The 18,241-nt window shown below is 39.6% G+C and overlaps 1 protein-coding gene across 1 annotated transcript in view; it reads right to left on the bottom strand.

Moving 5' to 3' along the window:
• Positions 1-18,241, bottom strand: part of aacs (acetoacetyl-CoA synthetase) — a 151,302-nt gene that overhangs the window by 83,705 nt on the left and 49,356 nt on the right. Inside the window, exon 6 of the mRNA XM_041203593.1 lies at positions 5,146-5,260. Within this exon, the coding sequence (XP_041059527.1) occupies positions 5,146-5,260 (115 nt within the window). The remainder of the gene's footprint in view (positions 1-5,145; positions 5,261-18,241) is intronic.

Genomic DNA, 18,241 nt, shown 5'->3' on the forward strand with positions numbered 1-18,241 from the left:
CACTCCCTTCCCTTACACCTACTTCCCCAGTTGCTGTCTTCTCCTGTGACCCTCTCCTCCACCCATATTCCCTCCCAACCTTTCCCCCCCCCACCCCAACACCTTTGCTCCCCCTTGCCAAACTCACCCCATCCTGACAACTTTGTTCCCTCCCCTCCCAACCTCACCCCATCCCATCCTTACAACTCTTCCTCTCCCAGTCGATCATAAGCCTTCCTCTCCCACCCCGGTACATCTTCCTCTCCCAAACACAGCTGGCCTTATAATGAAATGCAGATGCATGACAATGAGGTACCTAACGTCCGATGGTGGGAAACACGGTGATATTTCAGGTGCAAATAATAATGCTTTCTTCAGTCATGCAAAGTATTTTTTTTTTTAAAGAAAGTTGTTTCAAACCTCCCAAAGGTTTTTAAGAATAGTTAGGTGATAATTATCGAAGTGAAGTACAAGAGATAATCAAAATGCAGATGATGCCTTGAAACCGATTTCTGGCCTTCTTGCCATATTGTCAGCCAATACCACCAAGCACGCCCAATGCCAGCAGGCACAGAAAATTCTGCCCCACGTTGTGCAATACCATGTATAATGTTTCAGCATTATTTTATTCTTCAATTATATCCCAAACAGTTTTCATACCCTTTAAGGAAATATATTATTCCACTATAAAAGTAGTGCAGCCAACAGTTGTTTAATATTTTTGAGGCCTTGTAAAACGTATAGCCATGCGACATATGTCAGAAAACAATTTCAAAATGAATATTAAAGCAGCTCTTCTAAATATTTAATTTGCTTTATCCTTTCATGAGTTAATCAGTTTTGTGAAAATGAATACAAGGCTCTATGTTAGGCTTGTCTGCTGCAGGTATGCATCAGTCTCAGAAGAAATCTCATGACATTTTGGATAGTACTAATTGTTGCATCAGTCTTTTCAGTCTATTCCATCATCATTTTCCCCGAGTTGATTTCGAGGCATTTTATTATTTTCTACACTGCAGTAGCTGAGAAGATTAAATACAGAAAATACCAATGCCTAACATGAGGCTTTTTCAACATTAGCATATGAACTCTTAACGCGCTTGTTTGAAATTGTTTTATCTGGCATTTAATGGCAGCGCCAGCCAACCATTTATATTAAATTTCACTTCCAATAAAAAGTGGAAAAGGTAATTCAACAGACGCCAATAGTCAGAGAGCCTAATTTTAAGGCATTTCTTTAGTATTAGTCCAACTATTCCTTTAATTGAAGAATAATAGGTATCTACAGTGATATATACCCACAGATTAAATGTCAGATATGAAAAGTCATAGCTTAAATTGTAGTAGACGCTTGGTGTAAAGGAGGTTCGAGCAATGGTTAAAACTGTAGCTTTTCAAACCTGACATTTAATCCATGATATAAATCGTTCCACAGACCTACTCTTGTGGAAATGAACTTAAAGCATTGCTTTTTGAACCTGCAAATATTAAACACTTCTTTAAACCTTTTAGTTCTCTATCAAAAAGCAGACACTTAGAAAGTTTAAAAGCTCAAATAGTAATCAATCTTCACATCATCAACAAAGAATTCTTTGCAAATCATCAAGGAAATAAATTCAATGCAATATTGCTAATTTGTCATTGGAAGTGCTTTTGTGTTGGAAGTATTCATCGGAAAACTACAAGGCAACACACTTAAAAAGCTGACCTAATTAAAATTACTGCATATGATGTTTTCTTTAAGATATAAAGATTATTACAAGCAATTACATTCACAGCATTAATTGGCCTTTAGTTAAATAATCAAATTGTGAATGCTGAAAATGAATCAAAATAAGAGGTTTTACTTTTGAAGAAAATGTTTTAACCTGATAGAAGAAATTTAGAAAAATAACAAAATTGAAAAACAATGTTGCCTTAAGCAGCAATTTTTGCATTTTAGCTCCTTTGTTGGTCCAGTTAAACATGCACAAATGACTGCTGCCTGGTGTCCCTGTCCTCCATCCCCACACTGCCCTTATGACAATTCTCTTGAAGGATGAGGACTGGTAGCGCTGCAAAAGAGAAATTTCTCTGCATTTCAGGCATCCAGCATTTGCATCTGACTGCACAATATCCATCTTCACAGAGCTTGATATGATCACTTTGGCCCTGCCTCCATTTCAGGGGAGGCATTTCAATTTTTACATTCACTACATTAGTTACCCTTTAAACTTTCAAGAGCGAGAAAGTCAATTAAGTTTCAAATTGCATGAGTTTTGTGCTGTCAGCCATGTCGTTACAAAGGGAGCTGTGACTGCCCAATCGCAACAAACATAATTCAATTCACACAGTCAACATACAGACTTTTGTCCCACAAGACATTTTTTTTTTATTCATTCTCGGGATGTGGGCATCACTGGTTAAGCCAGCATTTATTGCCCATCCCTAATAACCCTTGAGGAGGTGGTGGTGAGCTGCCTTCTTGAACCGCTGCAGTCCCTGTAGTGTAGGTACACACACAGTGCTGTTAGGGAGAGAGTTCCAGGATTTTGACCAAGTGACAGTGAGGGAACGGTGATATATTTCCAAGTCAGGATAGTGAGTGGCTTGGAGGGGAACTTCCAGGTGGTGGTGTTCCCATGTACCTGCTGCCCTTGACCTTCCTCTTGGTAGTGGCTGTGGGTTTGGAAGGTGCTGCCTAAGGAGCCTTGGTGAGTTTCTGCAGTTCATCTTGCAGATGGTACACACTGCTATCACTGTGCGTCAGCAGAGGAGGGAATGAATATTTGTGGAAGCAGTGCCAATCGAGCAGGCTGCTTTATCCTGAATGGTGTCAAGTTTCTTGAGTGTTGCACTCATCCAGGCAAGTGGAGAGTATTCCATCCCACTCCTGACTTGTGCCTTGTAGATGGTGGATAGGCTTTGGGGGGTCAGATGGTTACTCACCACAGGATTCCTAGCCTCTGACCCTGCTCTTGTAGCCATGGTATTTATATGGCTAGTCCAGTTCAGTTTCTGATCAATGGTAACCCCCCCGCAAGGATGTTGATAGTGGGGAAATCAGTGATGGTAATGCCATTGAATGTCAAGGGTGATGATTAGATTCTCTCTTGTTGGAGATGATCATTGCCTGGCATTTGTGTGGCATGAATGTTACTTGTCAGCCCAAGCCTGGATATTAGGTCCAGGTCATATTGCATTTGGACATGGACTGGGGGAAAAGAGTTAGAAGATTAGATTTAATAAAGTAATAATTACAGGACTGCTTAAACAATCTTATTCCAATTCTTAATTGCTTAACCTTATACAAACAAAATTTGTTCATCCAGATGTGCAAAATGAACGCTGAGGAATAGAATCCTTCCAATGTAATATGCCCAATGTCATTAGGCACCAAAGTCAGATACAATATAACACAGCTAGATACAAATAAAACTCACTCTATTTTGTGCTCCAACTCCAACCTCAAACAAAAACACCTCATTTGTTTTCCATTTCTCCTGGCAGCCATTCAATGGCCTCAGAATCAGACAACAATCAGTGCCAAATTAGTGAAAGATTTGCACAATAATGTCCAGTCTTATTCCACATATAGTCTTTATAATCATTAAAAAAAAGACCGTCATCCCATCAGAATGTGCTGGATTTGCAACCAACCCATGCAGGTGAAATGCTCATGCCCAACCAACAGCCCCGAGCAATAAAGTTTATTTTTTAAATCTCAACTGAAAAATTTCTTCCACATTTTTTTCAAAAAACACTGAGGGTCACACATTAATTTCTGTCCAACTCAACATTCAATCTTGGACAAATTGCAAATAATTGAATGCCGAACAGGGCACCAAACTATTTTAGTCCTTTAAGAGTTGATTGAGTATATTTGTCAATTTTCATCCAAAACAAAAAATGGAACTGGGAAGTCGTCATTTGTGAAACGTGGCCAAAACGTATAGATTACAAGATAGATTAAAACAAAATTCGATACTTATTTTCACTGTCACATAATTCAATGTTACCATCAGCTGTTGTTTGATCATTTTTTTCTTCAAGAAGGAGAATGCTGATGAGTGATCTAATATAGAAACATAGAAACTAGGAGCCGGAGTAGGCCATTCGGCCCTTCGAGCCTGCTCCACCATTCATGATCATGGCTGATCATCCAACTCAATAGCCTGCTCCCGCTTTCTCCCCATACCCTTTGATCCCTTTCGCCCCAAGAGCTATATCTAACTCCTTCTTGAAAACATACAATGTTTTGGCCTCAACTACTTTCTGTGGTAGCGAATTCCACAGGCTCACCACTCTCTGGGTGAAGAAATTTCTCCTCATCTCAGTCCTAAATAGTCACCCTGTATCCTCAGAATATGACCCCTGGTTCTGGACTACCCCACCATCGGGAACATCCTTCCTGCATCTACCCTGTCTCGTCCTGTTAGAATTTTATAGCTTATGAGATCCCCCTTCATTCTTCTGAACTCCAGCAAATATAATCTTAACCGACTCAATCTCTCCTCATATGTCAGTCCCGCCATCCCAGGAATCAGTCAGGTAAACCTTCGCTGCACTCCCCCTAAAGCAAGAACATCCCTCCTCAGATAAGGAGACCAAAATTGTACACATTATTCCAGGTGTGGTCTCACCAAGGCCCTGTATATGATACAATACAGATCTTGATATATAGATCTATAGATATGATACAATATAGATCTTTAAAATTATGAAGAGGTTTGATCGGGTAGACATAGAGGATATGCTGCCACTCGTAGAGAAGTCCAAAACTAGCTCATAAACATTAGATAGCCACCAATAGCTCCAATGAGGAATTCAGGAAAAGCATCTTACTCAGAGAGTGGTTGAAATGTGAAAGTCGCTGAGGCAAATAACATAGGTGCATTTAGATAAGCACATAAGGGAGAAAGGAATGAAGGATATGCTGACAGGGTTAGATAATGTAGGTTCAGAGGAAATGAGGTTCATGTGAAATATAAACAGCAGCACAGACTAATTGGTCCAAATGGCCTGTTTGTTTTGTAAGGATATATTCAAGTGTACACTGACTGTATTTAAGCACTGTTATCCATACAGACTCCATAAAGAAATCAGGAATTTATATTCCATATTCACAAAGTTGAACTAGATGTGCATATGATAATGAATAGATATGAGTAATGAATCACAATTTACCTTTCACCACATTCTGCAGCTTCTCCATGTGATCATGTTCTTTACCATTGTAGACAACTGCTTCAACTGAAAAAATAAGTTTTGATTGGATCTGTGAGATTCTGTCCAGTACACCCTGCAGAGAAATTGGCAAAGAGTTCAGAAGGATGATACGTAAATAATTAGTTAAAAGCTAGCATACATGTAGAATGAATGAAATAAATCAATTACAGAGCTATATTCAGTGTATTTTCTATTGGACCAGTAGTGAAATGCAAGTGCACATTCTTTACTTTGTCCTCTTTCTCCCAATCCTCCCACAGCATTACTACAAAACAAAATTAAATCAAGATGTTGACTTGAGGAGATATTCAGATTTTTGGGGGAAATATACACCCCTCAACACTGAATAAGGAGAAAAGAAACAAAAAATGCTTACATGTCATGTTAAGCTGGCTGCACAGAGGGGTCATTGAGAATAAACAATAGCTGCATGATATGCAAAACACTAAACTATGTAATATAAAACAATGATACAATTTGTAGCTCATTTTTGAATCTTTCATTAAGGTCACAGATGTGACATCAGACATAGCTAAAACTACAGGTTGAACAGTAAACATTACACAGCATGCAAAGTCAATGCCCTATTTCAAACAAATCTTTTCAACTCTCAGTATATAATTGTCATGAGTGAATGCATTTGTAAGCCAATTTTCTTTTATATATACATATATGAACCTCACAGATATAAATATCCGAACCTGGAACTGAATGCCAATTTCTTTCCATGAACCTATATTCAAATCAAGTGTCCTACATTGTCTCGGATAAAGTGATTATAGCAGTGAAAAACTGTCCAGCACATTTTGCAAAAAAGGTTCAGGTCTGCTAATATCCTGCCCTCATCCTTACCCTAACCTTAGATTAAAGGATGTGAGGTAACCGCAAAAGGGAAAGGGCAAGTAAGACACTCCTGTAACAACAGAAGATATTCATCATCTAAATTGGTCTTGTTCAGGATTAACAGGTATTGTGCTTATTTTTTAAAATTCATTTATGGGATGCGGGCATCACTGGCTAGGCCAGCATTTACTGCCCATCCCTAATTGCCCTCAAGAAGGTGCTCGTGAGCTGCCTTCTTGAACCGCTGCAGTCCATTTAGATGAGTTGCATTCCGATGAGACATAAAACCAAGTTCCAATGGATGTAAAACATCCTGTGGCACTGCTAAATTTCTCCGTAAACATTTCCCCCTAAAAAGCATCACAAAAAAAGATTACCTGGTCATTCACGTGCTATTTGTGGAAGCTCGCTGAGCGCAAATTGCCTCTGCAATTGACCATGTAATAGCAGTGACTGCACTTCAAAAGCAATCCACAAGTTATAAAACACTTTTGGACATTCCCAGGACGTTATAACGTGCTTTATAAGTGCAAGTTCTTTCTTTCTTAGTTACTTATCATGAGGAGGCTGAGCACTTCTCCATTGAGGGGAAAGGCAGTTGAGGGGAAGCTATTCCTAACTTCAGAGTGGGTTAGTGAAAGCCTAGAAAAACATTGCTCACTCAAATTCTGGGCACAAACGAAGTCTTTGAGTCACGAAAACCCAAACTGAAATTTTGTACAGTTTGAAGTTTTAAATATCAAAGTTAACACTTCCAGGGTAAAATGTCACAAAGTATAATTAAGCAATGAAACCACATACAATACAGACCACGGGTTAAAAATCCAATCAAATCAACTGAAAGATGGTCAATGAAGATGGTCACAAAAGCGTTTTGGGCTCCAAAGGTTAATAATGTGTGATAGGGATGAGTTAAAAACATGAGAGAGGAACTATTGTCTTGGCTGGAAATGAAGCAACAGGACAAAGATTACAAGAAACCATAACTATATATTAATCATTTGAAAGGGAGCGCTTACTTCAGAACCTTGGAACTTTCAATTGTCTGTTCAGCAAATTGAATATTATTCCATCCTCATTATCAAGAGCTTGACTGACGTTAGGCATATTTTTTATCCCACCTAGTAATTTATTTAAAAGTTCACAGACATATTTGAAAAGGATGGCAAATGGTACCAATTTTTATTAGCCAATTCAATACCCTTCATGAATCTTTGAACACTATGATCAGTTTCGCAGTATGATCATCTTACACTTCAGAAACAGTGTGTCAGTTGTCAATTAATGAAGAGCTTCACAAGAGATTAGAAACTATTATGCAACTTTGGAGCTCCATCTTTAATCTACAGTGCACAACATTTCTACAAACTATTGTCAAATGATGAAACACAACTAAGATTTCTCAGGATCATTGATAAACTATCCGAATTTAAAAAAAACAATTGTAACAAATTAAAATGTTCAAAAGCATATTGGGAAGGTTCTGACTTAAACTAGTGGCAGGGGAGGAGAAAACAATTCTATCTTCAAATTGAGAAAAACAATCCTGCAGTCAAAAATACAGATAATCTGCTTTATAAATTCTCTTTCGTGTCTGAATACAAACATACTCATATTTTTCAATTCCATTTTAATGATGTATGAAGTAACCTCAATGTATATACCTGGTGCCACTCCATTTAAGTTAATTGCTAGAATGTCACCTTCACTGACAATACAATCCCCTTTAGGATAACAGAGATTTTGATGCATTCAGTAAGCTTTTGAGAGTTCAAAGAGTTCAAAGAGTTGAGATTTTCCATCAACTTCAAAGACACCAATTAACTGAAGATTTTACTTCAACACAATTTGCCCAACTTTTGAAATAGAAGCTTGTCATTAAACCTATTGCTATGTTTTTAAGAAACTATTTTATTATTTATGTACTTTATTTTAAAACTTTTACAGTTCCATCAAGATAACCTGTAACCAGGGATAGGTGATGCTGTTTGAAATATAATTATTTTTTTAAAAAAGAATCCTTAACTGTTCTCCCAATGGCTCAACTCATTAATCCAGAAAATCTCAGGCCAGAAAGTGCTCGTTTTAATCCTCAGTGCCTGTTGATATCTCTGCTGACACAGGAAATTCAACATCCTTGTCGTGTGAGGCAGGGAGGCTGGATCTAATATTCCCCACTACTGATATCTATCCACCAACCCCTGCTGCACACCTGTAGGCTTCAGGCTTAGGCCTAGATTTTCACTACGACAGAGAGACTCTCTGTCATGGTGAAAATACCGGAATTGGCCGGAAATTCTAAGTCACACCCCCGAACGCGGGATTTCCTATTTATTGGGGGATGGGCCTGCAGTCCGGCTGGGGTTCCCGCATGTGGTTTAGGGAGGCAGCTGGCCACTTAAACCACCAGCTGCCTCCACTGAAGTGGGGCTTTGTTAGGCCAGGAGTGTGAAACCCGAAGTGTGCAGATTAAACTGGTAAGGGGTGGTCTGAACTTGGTGGATTTGTCTGGATAGCCAGGGTATGCTTTTGGAGAGGTAAAGTATCCCTTTGGATTTGGTCCCGGGACACCTTTGGGGGAGGTACTGCACACTTTGGGATTATTAAAAGTAAACATGATTGTGCACAAAAAGTGCATAAACTCGTTGGAACTGTCAAGGCTGTCATAGTACTGTCAATGGATACTAGGTGGGTTGGCATGGAGGAGATAAGGGCAAAATATGGTGGGTGGTGGGCATGGGTTGGCACTTAGTTGACATGGATGTCTAAAGGGCATTGGGGGTGGGTCGAGGTGCATGGGTTGGCATAGAGGGTCTGAGGGGCCTTGGGGTGGGTGGGAAACGTTTGTGGGGAGGGGGGGGGTTGAGGGCTGGAGAGCTGTTTTTTCTTTTAAAAACTTTTATTAAATAACTCAAACAAAATGCCAGAACACAGTCAGATTAAATATGGTGCCCTGCGTGAGGAAGCAGTGTGGCGGGCAAATCAGAAGCCACCCGCCGGCAAGACAGTGTGTTTTCTATAGCTGCATAATTAATGAGGCCGGAATGGGACGATACAGCTTGAAAACCCTTTAATTTTTTTCATGGGATGTGGACATCTCTGGTAAAGCCAGTATTTGTTGCCCATCCTAATTTCCCCCAAACTGAACATTTCAGAGGACAGTTAAGAATCAACCACATTGCTATCGGTCTAGCCAGATGTAGGCCAGACCAGGTAAGGATGGCAGATTTCCTCCCTATAGGGCATTAGTGAACCAATTGGGTCTTTACATCAATCGATCAAAGTTTCATGGTCACCATTACTGAGATTAGATTTGCATTCCAGATTTATTAATTGAATTTGAATTCCACCAGTTGCTGTGGTGGAATTTGAGCCCATGTCCCCAGAGCATTATCTTGGGCCTTTGGATTACTAGTTCAGTGACATTACCACTATCTCTCTGTATCCACTATATCAAAACCTTTTATAGTTTTAAATACCTCTATTAGGTCACCCTTCAGCTTTCTTTCTTCAAGAGAAGAGAAACTCAGCTAGTCAGTCCTTTCCCGATACGCACATTAATGCATTTCTGACATCATCCTTGTAAATCTCTGTGCCCTCTCCAGTGCCTCCATATCCTTTTTATAGTTTGGCAGCCAGAACGACACGCAGTAATAAGTGTGGTCTAACCAAGATTCAATACATTGCACATGCATAACTTTCCTACTTTTCAAATCTATCCCTCTAGAGATAAAGGCTCGTGCTTGGTTTGCTTTGATGGCTTTGCTAACCTCTGGTGCAACATTTAGTGATTGACATATTTGTACTTCAAGATCCTTTTGTTCCTCTATCCCACAAGACTTGCACCTTCCAAGTAATAAGTGACCTCCTTCTTCCTCCTACCAATACGTACTGCCTCAGGTTTACCTGTGTTGAAATTCATTTGCCAACTATTTGCCCGTTATGCAAGTTCATTAATGTCCTCCTGTAATTTGTTCCAGTTCTCCTTAGTATTGACTGTCCTCACCAATCTGGTGTCACCCACAAATTCAGAAATTGTGTTTTGGATTTCAAAGTCCAAATCATTATTTCAATTGTGAACAGCACTGATCCTTGTAGAAGACTACTTCTCACCTTCTGCCATTCTGAATAACTACCCTTTACTCCTACTCTCTGCTGTATGTCTTGAAGCCAGCTATCAATCCATTCTGCCACTTGTCCCCTGACTCCATATTCTCTGACCTTATTGATTAGTCTATTGTGGGTCATCTTATCAAAGGCCTTCTGAAAATCCAAAAAAATTACAACAACTGCATTACCATTGTCTACTCTCTCTGTTACCTCCTCACCTCAAAAGAATTCACTAAAGTTTCGTCAAGGTAAAATTTCTCTTTTGAAATCCATGCTAACTATACATTATTATATTTCTTGTTTCTATGTGTTCTTTACTCTCTACTTTAGTAGGGATTCCATTACTTTTCCTACCACCAATGATCAGTTGACTGGTCCTTAATTGCCTGGACATGTTCTGTCCCCGTTCTTAAATATAGGAATTATATTGGCTATCTGCCAATCCTCTGGCACTGCACCTTCTCCTAATGAATTATTAAATAGGAGTAGTAATGCCTCTGTTACCTCTTCCCTAGATTCTTTTAAAATACGTGGATGGAATCCATCTAAATGAGGAACTTCATCCTCTTCGAGTTTGTTTAGTTTATTCAATCCATCCCCTTTTTTATTGCTCTAACTGCCCTTATCACATTGGTCACATCATCCTGCAGTGTCACGTTTACTTGTTTTATCTCCCTGGTAAATACTGAAAATAAATAAATATTTAATATTTCTGCAATATCTCTATCCTTACTTGCGGCTTGAGGGGCCAAATAGCCTAATCTAGCTCCTAATTCATAAGTTCATATTATTCTGTCTGTCCCTTAATGGTCCTATCCCCATCACAGCCTTCCTATCCAATTATCTCCCAGTAAAATATTTTACGATTTTGTTTTATGTTCCTTAATAATTTACTTCCATAGTTCCACCTTGCCTTCCCAATTGTTTTTTGACTGGTCTCCTAATCTCTTCATATTTTCTCTTATGCACTCCTCTGCTGCCTATGAACTTAACATATGCCTCTTTCCTAACTCTCAATTGTTCCCTTGTCTTTATTCATTCATGGAGTCTCACTACTGTTTAGTTTGTTCTCTTGTTTTAGGAGAATATATTCCTTCACTCTGTTGAACATCATTTTAAATGCTTCACATTGTTCTTCTACATTGTTGTTTGCCAATATTATTGTTCATTTTATTTTCTCAAGTTCTATTCTCAGCCCCTGAAAAGCAGCTTTTCTCTAATCCATTCACCAGTTTTTCATCATACTCTACCATCTTAAACCATATTGGATTATGGTCACTATTGTCTAGATGTTCCCTCATTTTTACTTCTTTTAATTTCTCTGGTCCATTCCCCACTACTAGATTGAATACCGAATCTTCCCTTGTTGGGCTGTTAACACTTTGGATCAGAAAGCAGTCTGTAGTTATCATCTTTAGCAACCTCTTCAATCCCAATTAATATCAGGGTAGTTGAAATCCCCCATAATTATTATTCTGTGCTTTTTAGTGAATTCTCTAATTTGCCTGCGCATTCCTTCCTCTATCTTTCTTTCACAGTTTGGTGGCCTCTAGTCTACACCTATTACGGGGATTTATCCTTTATCTTTTATCACAATCCATATGGATTTTACTTTTGTTTGGTTGATAGCAGTATCACTTTTTTCTACTGCCACTAAGTCATCCCGAATTAGTACAGCTACCTCGCCTCCCCTTCTTCTTCTTCTTTATCTTTTCTAAATATATTATACCCTGCAATGTTTAACTACCAGCTCTGATTTTTCTGTAGCCAAGGATGGGAATTTCCCCTCCGCGGACTAAGTACAGTGGTGAGTGGCAAAAGCAGCATTTTTCCTGCCACCCACAATGGAGGTTTTTTGCGCCCGATTGTCCGATTCTCACCTCATTACATATGCATCAACAGGAAACATGTCGTATCACCGGTGGGCAGCATGTGATTCACCCTCCCGGCAGTGACCTAAGAGGACTATTGCTGTGGGTGCCATATTTAAATCGTATCATCTTTAGCAATCTCTTCAATCCAGTTAATATCAGGGTAGTTGAAATCCCCATAATTATTACTCTGTGCTTTTTACTGAATTCTCTAATTTGCCTGCACATTTCTTCCTCCATCTTCCTTTCATGGTTTGGCGGCCTCTAGTTTACACCTATTACGGGGATTGATCCTTTAAAGCCTTCCCAATGTCTGCTGCCCAGGACTGCTGCAAGAGAGAGATGGACCCCAAAGGGAAGAAGAGTGGTGCCCCCCAAGTTTAGAGATGTGTTGCTGGGCCAACTTCTTGATATCGAACGAGTATATCATACCTGTTGAACAGGACTTGTGTCTGCAGGACTTGGTTCTCAAATTCTCCTAAATCACTGCTACCTATCAGTCATATCCTGCCTTTCGTGAACCTATGCTTTCCTCTGGGGTGAGACTGTATTCTGGATAAAAACATTAAGAAATTCCTTCTCTTCCTGCATATGCTAGAATTTCCCCAATTCACACTCCTGTTTAATGACTCTGAGCCAGGGAGATTAGAGATGGAGACATCTCCTGCAGACGTGTTTGCTGGGGATAGTCATGCCATGCACGAACTCTGTATACCAGGTACACAACCTGCTTGGCCATATCTTAGACTAGTCTTATTTTATTTATTGAATGAATTGTTTATTAAACAATTATGTGCAGTTATACCAAATAGATTAATTAGTTAAGCCTCAAATTTAATACAGTACTTACATTTGCCTGGTCCTAGTTTAAACAACTACCCTAGTTTAGAGAAAAAAAGCCTTAAAATGGCAACCGATCACCAACGTGTTTACCTAATTAAGGTCGCTAAACTTCAGCTCCCACTGTCTTTCACTCTCTCAGACCACCCCTTGTTTAGTAAAAGATACCTCTTCCCTCACTGCACCGAAATCCCTCACTCACCAAATTCCCCTAGTCAACTAAGTACTCTATCGAATCCGTACTTTATCGAGCTAGACTTCATGCATAAGAAAAATCTCTTGTATTTATACTAGCAGAAATTCCAACAACCTGAGACAGCCCCTGCTAATCAGGTAACCCTGATTCCTGTCTTCCCAAAGGAGCTATGTCCAATTACTCTGATCTGTGTTAAAAGGAGGATCCTTGGACTCTTAAATCTTTCAGAACACTATTTATTCTGTAAACACTATCTCCTCCCATCGTACTGGACCAGGAAGGTGGCAGCCACTACATCAGTTGGCCATTGAATGCTCATTCGCCACCCCTTACCTCTCGTTGTCTCCTGTTTGCCACCTCACTCATGGCTTCATTTGTCAACACCCCCCGCCCGCTCCCACCCCAGTCGATGTCCCACTCACCACAAGCAAGGCAGCAAGGGCTCAAGCAGGGCAGCGAGCAGATTGACAAGCGGGGGAGTTGGTGGCAGGTGAGCGGGACAGCGAGTGAGGCAATGCGAGAAGTGGTGAGTGAGGCAGTGCTCAGGGCAGTGAGTGAGGTGGCAAGAGGTTGGGAGTGCGGCAGTGATCAACAGACATCCAAAACATTGTTTTTTGGTGCAGGCAACTATCTGCAGCATCGCTGGCAGTGACGTCACAGACACTGCGACTGCATGTACGGTGAATGCACGCCCCCTGAATTTGTGGTGGCAGCAAATGTTGCCATTTATAAAAAGCAATTTAGACAGAGTAATATATCAGTTTTCTTTTGCACTGTTATTAAAATCAAATATTGCTTAAGGAAATACTTCAAGAGATCCTCTACTATTTAAAATAGTTTCTGAAAACTTCTTTGCCTATGTTTAAATGGAATGAACCAGCACTTCTACAATTAATTATTTATTGCCATTTGAACTCTCAAGCAACTCCCTTGCAAACAACTAAAGGGTGGAGGGGATGGCTTGACTTCAAATCATCCAAAGAAACATTCTGGCATCACCCAGTCCAGGGAGACCACATTAAAGATGGGGAAATCTGTATTTCCAACCTATTCATTGTTCCCAAAATGGGATTCATCAGATTAGCTAGCAAGGCTGTTTGAAGACCTCACTCCCTCCACAGCTTACACTGAAGCTATTGTGGAATACTGCCAATAATTAGTATCAGAACAGCCTAAAAGGAGCTCTCAGCAGTAAATAAGTCAGTGAGACGTACTCTAAGCAAGAAAGGAAAGAAGGAAAATTTGATGGTGGCAGAGGGGACAAGAAGAGACTAAAGAGGGATGAGCTTTTACAAGCAAAGTGGACAGCATTAACAAAGTTGCTCTGGGAGAGTTCTTCCCGATTATCTGATGTTTATCTCCAATTGATAGGTTTCAGAAATGTTCCTTTTTCCAGGCAATGGATTTTTGTTAATGAATTGCTCGACTGTCTAAAGACTATTCTTTTAATCACTACACTAAGACTCTGTCCCAAAAACTTACTATTGCCTCCTAAAATCTCAACTTTATTACTGTGCCTTTGATCTCTCACTGGCCCAACATTAGCACATTTTCCTCTTTTCCCCTGACCAGTGCCCACCTTACTTGTTCAACAGCTGAGAATTTTGCTTTATCGCTCCGAGTTCTAAATAACCTAGGCTTACTTTGATTTAATTCCTCTGGTCCCATGCATGACAATGGGCAGCAAGACTCCATCACTGACCCTGCCCATCACATTCTCTTTCTCTCCAGCCCAGGCGGTGTCCTGCTCTTGGAGATCCACCTTAGATGTGCTTGGCCAGTTCTTCTTTGGTTGGCCCCATCTTCTTCCTCTGGTGTCCATTCTATTGCCAGGCTTGTGGGGCGCATGTCCAGGAGATGAAGGACATGTCCTGTCAGTATCATTCATCTCTGCATCATCATGTCCCACAGGTTCCTCTGACCAGGCCTCTGTGGAACCTCCTCAACGGTGATGCTGTCTTTCCACGTGACACCCAGGGTCTTATGTAGGAAGCGCTGGTGAAAGAGATCTAACTTGTGATACCTTTGTGTTCTTTTTCATGTCTTCACTGCCATATATTGCAGTTGATGCCACTACGAACATGTGGAGTTGTAGCGTGTACATATACATATATATATATATATATATATATAAATAGAGGGAGTAATGATTGTAATTTGCCTAGCAATAATTTCTTTAAGGTGTGTTTTTCTTTATTTGGTGTTACAAAGTTGGAGTTTGCGAGTTTTACAAACAAGCCAATACAAACTGACAAAAACAGATCCTCAAAAATAAAGCCTTAACAGTGCTAATTTATGTGAAGACTCAAGTGCTTGTTCGAGAATCAGATCATCAATACACCAAAATACAAATAAAGTAACTACAGGAGCTGTTGTGTAGAAAGCTACCCCCTATTACTTATACTTGTAATATTACAAGATGAGATGACATGACCATTCTACAAGGTTCTGCTCCTGTATTAGCTACAAAATGACACACACTGACTGATCAGCCAAAGGCACAGCAGTGACCCTGTCTGAACCTGACTGTTGGTAGCCTGTTATACAGCAAGACTGATTGAGCTCTAGAAGCAGACCTCCTGTATGATATCTAGGAACTTGGAATATTTAAGATACCATTGGTGTCAGAAGAGAGGATAGTTTAAAGAAAATTAAGGGCTATGATTCCAATAGGTTTAAATGGGGTTTAAGCACAAGGTAATCTACGTTAGGATATAGCACTAAATGTGATCAAATTCATCTGTTAAACAATTAATCAAGTTTTAAATAATCAAAATGAAACGTTAACGGATAACAAAGACCAATCTTGCATTTCAACATTAAGCAATGAAAATAAAAACTCAGTCATTAGAAAAGACAAACAGATCATTTCCTTAATTTAATGCTGCCACCTAGTGTGAAGGCAAAGGAACGTCACATACACGCATGCACAGAAAAACAGACAGATGTGCACACACAGGTGGCTTTCTCTCCTACCTCAAAAAATAACACAGCCGGTACATTGAAAAAAAATTGAAGGAAAAAGAGGGTAAAGTGTTTCATGTTTCATTCTTCAACAGACTGCGGTTTATTTCTGTGAATAAGGCTATTTCTGTACAAATCATATTTGTGCACTGAAGAAAACCTTAAGGCACAATCACTAATTTAGAAAAATAGTAAGATCAGCACATTTTTTTTGTAATAGCTGCCCTGATGACTGTAGATGTTCATCATCATTACTCCACTGAAACTGTCAGGAATTTCTGAGTCTGCACACGCACAGAATAACACAGAAATCCAGAAGTTGGCATCAGTGATTGTGCACTTCCCCAGGGGTTAGACTGCTGAGACACCACAGAGTGAAAACCTAATGTAATCAGTGAACTGATGGAAACTTCAATTTTTATGCTGTTAATCTTGCTGTAAAAAACCCTTGAAAAAATTACACCTTATTGACTGAGATGTAACTGGGTTTTTAAGCAATGTACTAACTTCATAATTACTTCCAAACACCCTCACTGGCCCTGAAAAGCTGGCTGTATATATGTAGAGTGTCAAATTTCTCCATTATGATAAAAACAATCCACATATTTTCATTTTTAAATTTGTTTATATTATCCTGGTTTCTATCTTAATCCCATCATAATAATTTATTTCACTATCTGAAAACTTAAATTAAAAGGAATGATATTCAGTACTTTTTACTTGCTGGTTTGTTAGCCGTAAGAATACTTCAGTGTGATTGGCTGTTTACTCTACTTGGTGACATCGCTGCTAATAGTATGCGGAGACCCCCTCAACTTCACTCCAGGTTTAAACTGTCATTGGGTACCACTGCTTCACCACTGACTGCAAAATCCAGCTTATAAGTTATCCAAGTATTATGAAGGAACATTAAACACACTATCCCACGTATTAACTGTTGCTCTGATTTCCTCTGAAGCTCAGCTACTTGGTGCTCATGTATTTAGTTTACCAGATCCTAAAATACACAGTGGTTCTGCTGAGTTTTAAGAGAGGTGGGGCACCCAATGTTTGAGCTAACTTTGCCTGGACAAGTAGACTTAGGATTTTACAGTTGCATATCCAGCTGCCTAGGATAGAATTATTTTACAATGCATATAATGTTACAACATGGTTGCTTGGAGTTGGGGGTGTGTGACACTCCAGCTGACATCACTCTTTTCTTCAAGACACTTAATGAGTAGCTAATTAATTCACAGTGCAATTCCACTGATTTATGCTCTGATTTTCACACCAAACACACATTTAATGTAAATTTAATGTTAAAGTTTAAATTTAGCATGCCTGAATGCCTATCTCCTATTTTCTATGCCATGGTTCATTTTAAATCTTTTACACCAGTACCACCTTCACCAGTTTGCTTTTTCTACTGTTGAATCAATTAGCCCTACTAATTACTAATTCAGCCTCACCCATGTCTTTGTTACCTTGACTGTTTCAATGATCTTCCAGCCGGCTTCCCATTTTCCACCCTCAATAAACTTGAGTTATTCCAAAACTCTACCACCCGCACCCTAACTTGCACCAAGTCTTGTTCACCCATAAGCTCTGACCTACACTGGCTCCTGGGTCCAGCAGGTCCTTAATTTTAAAATTCTAGTCCTAGTTTTCAATCCCTCCATGCCCTTGCCCTCCCTATCGTTACAACCTCCTCCAGCCCTATAAATGTCAGATATTTGTACTCCTCCAGCTCTGGCCCACTGTGCATCCCCAATTTTAGCTGGTCCACTATCGGTGGTTAAATCTTCAGTTTACATCCTAAATTCTAGAATTCCTTCCATAATTCCAATCTTCGCTTTTCTACTTCTCTCTCCTTCTTCAAGATACTCTTTAGAACTGACCTGTCCCAATATTTCCTTATATGGCTTGGTATCAATTTTTGCTTGATAATACTCCTGTGTAGCAGCTTGGGGCATATTACTTCGTTAAAGGCACTATATAACTGCAAGTTGTTGTTGTAGAAATCAACAAATTTACTCCTGCATTTCTAATCTATTACTGTACGACATAACATGGGCATAAGCAGTGCAGCAAGATACTGGCATACTGCCATTTGCACTGGCACAGGTACAGAAAAGGAATAGCATTTAATGAATGAAATATTTCGAACTTTCAAATGCTAGACCTACTTATCCAAATGAAGTGTGAATTATCTGAAGAGAACCCAAGATGTCAGACTACAGCAGCACAA

The sequence above is a fragment of the Carcharodon carcharias genome, chromosome 13 (assembly GCF_017639515.1).
Source record: "Carcharodon carcharias isolate sCarCar2 chromosome 13, sCarCar2.pri, whole genome shotgun sequence".
NCBI classification, from domain to species: Eukaryota; Metazoa; Chordata; class Chondrichthyes; order Lamniformes; family Lamnidae; genus Carcharodon; species Carcharodon carcharias.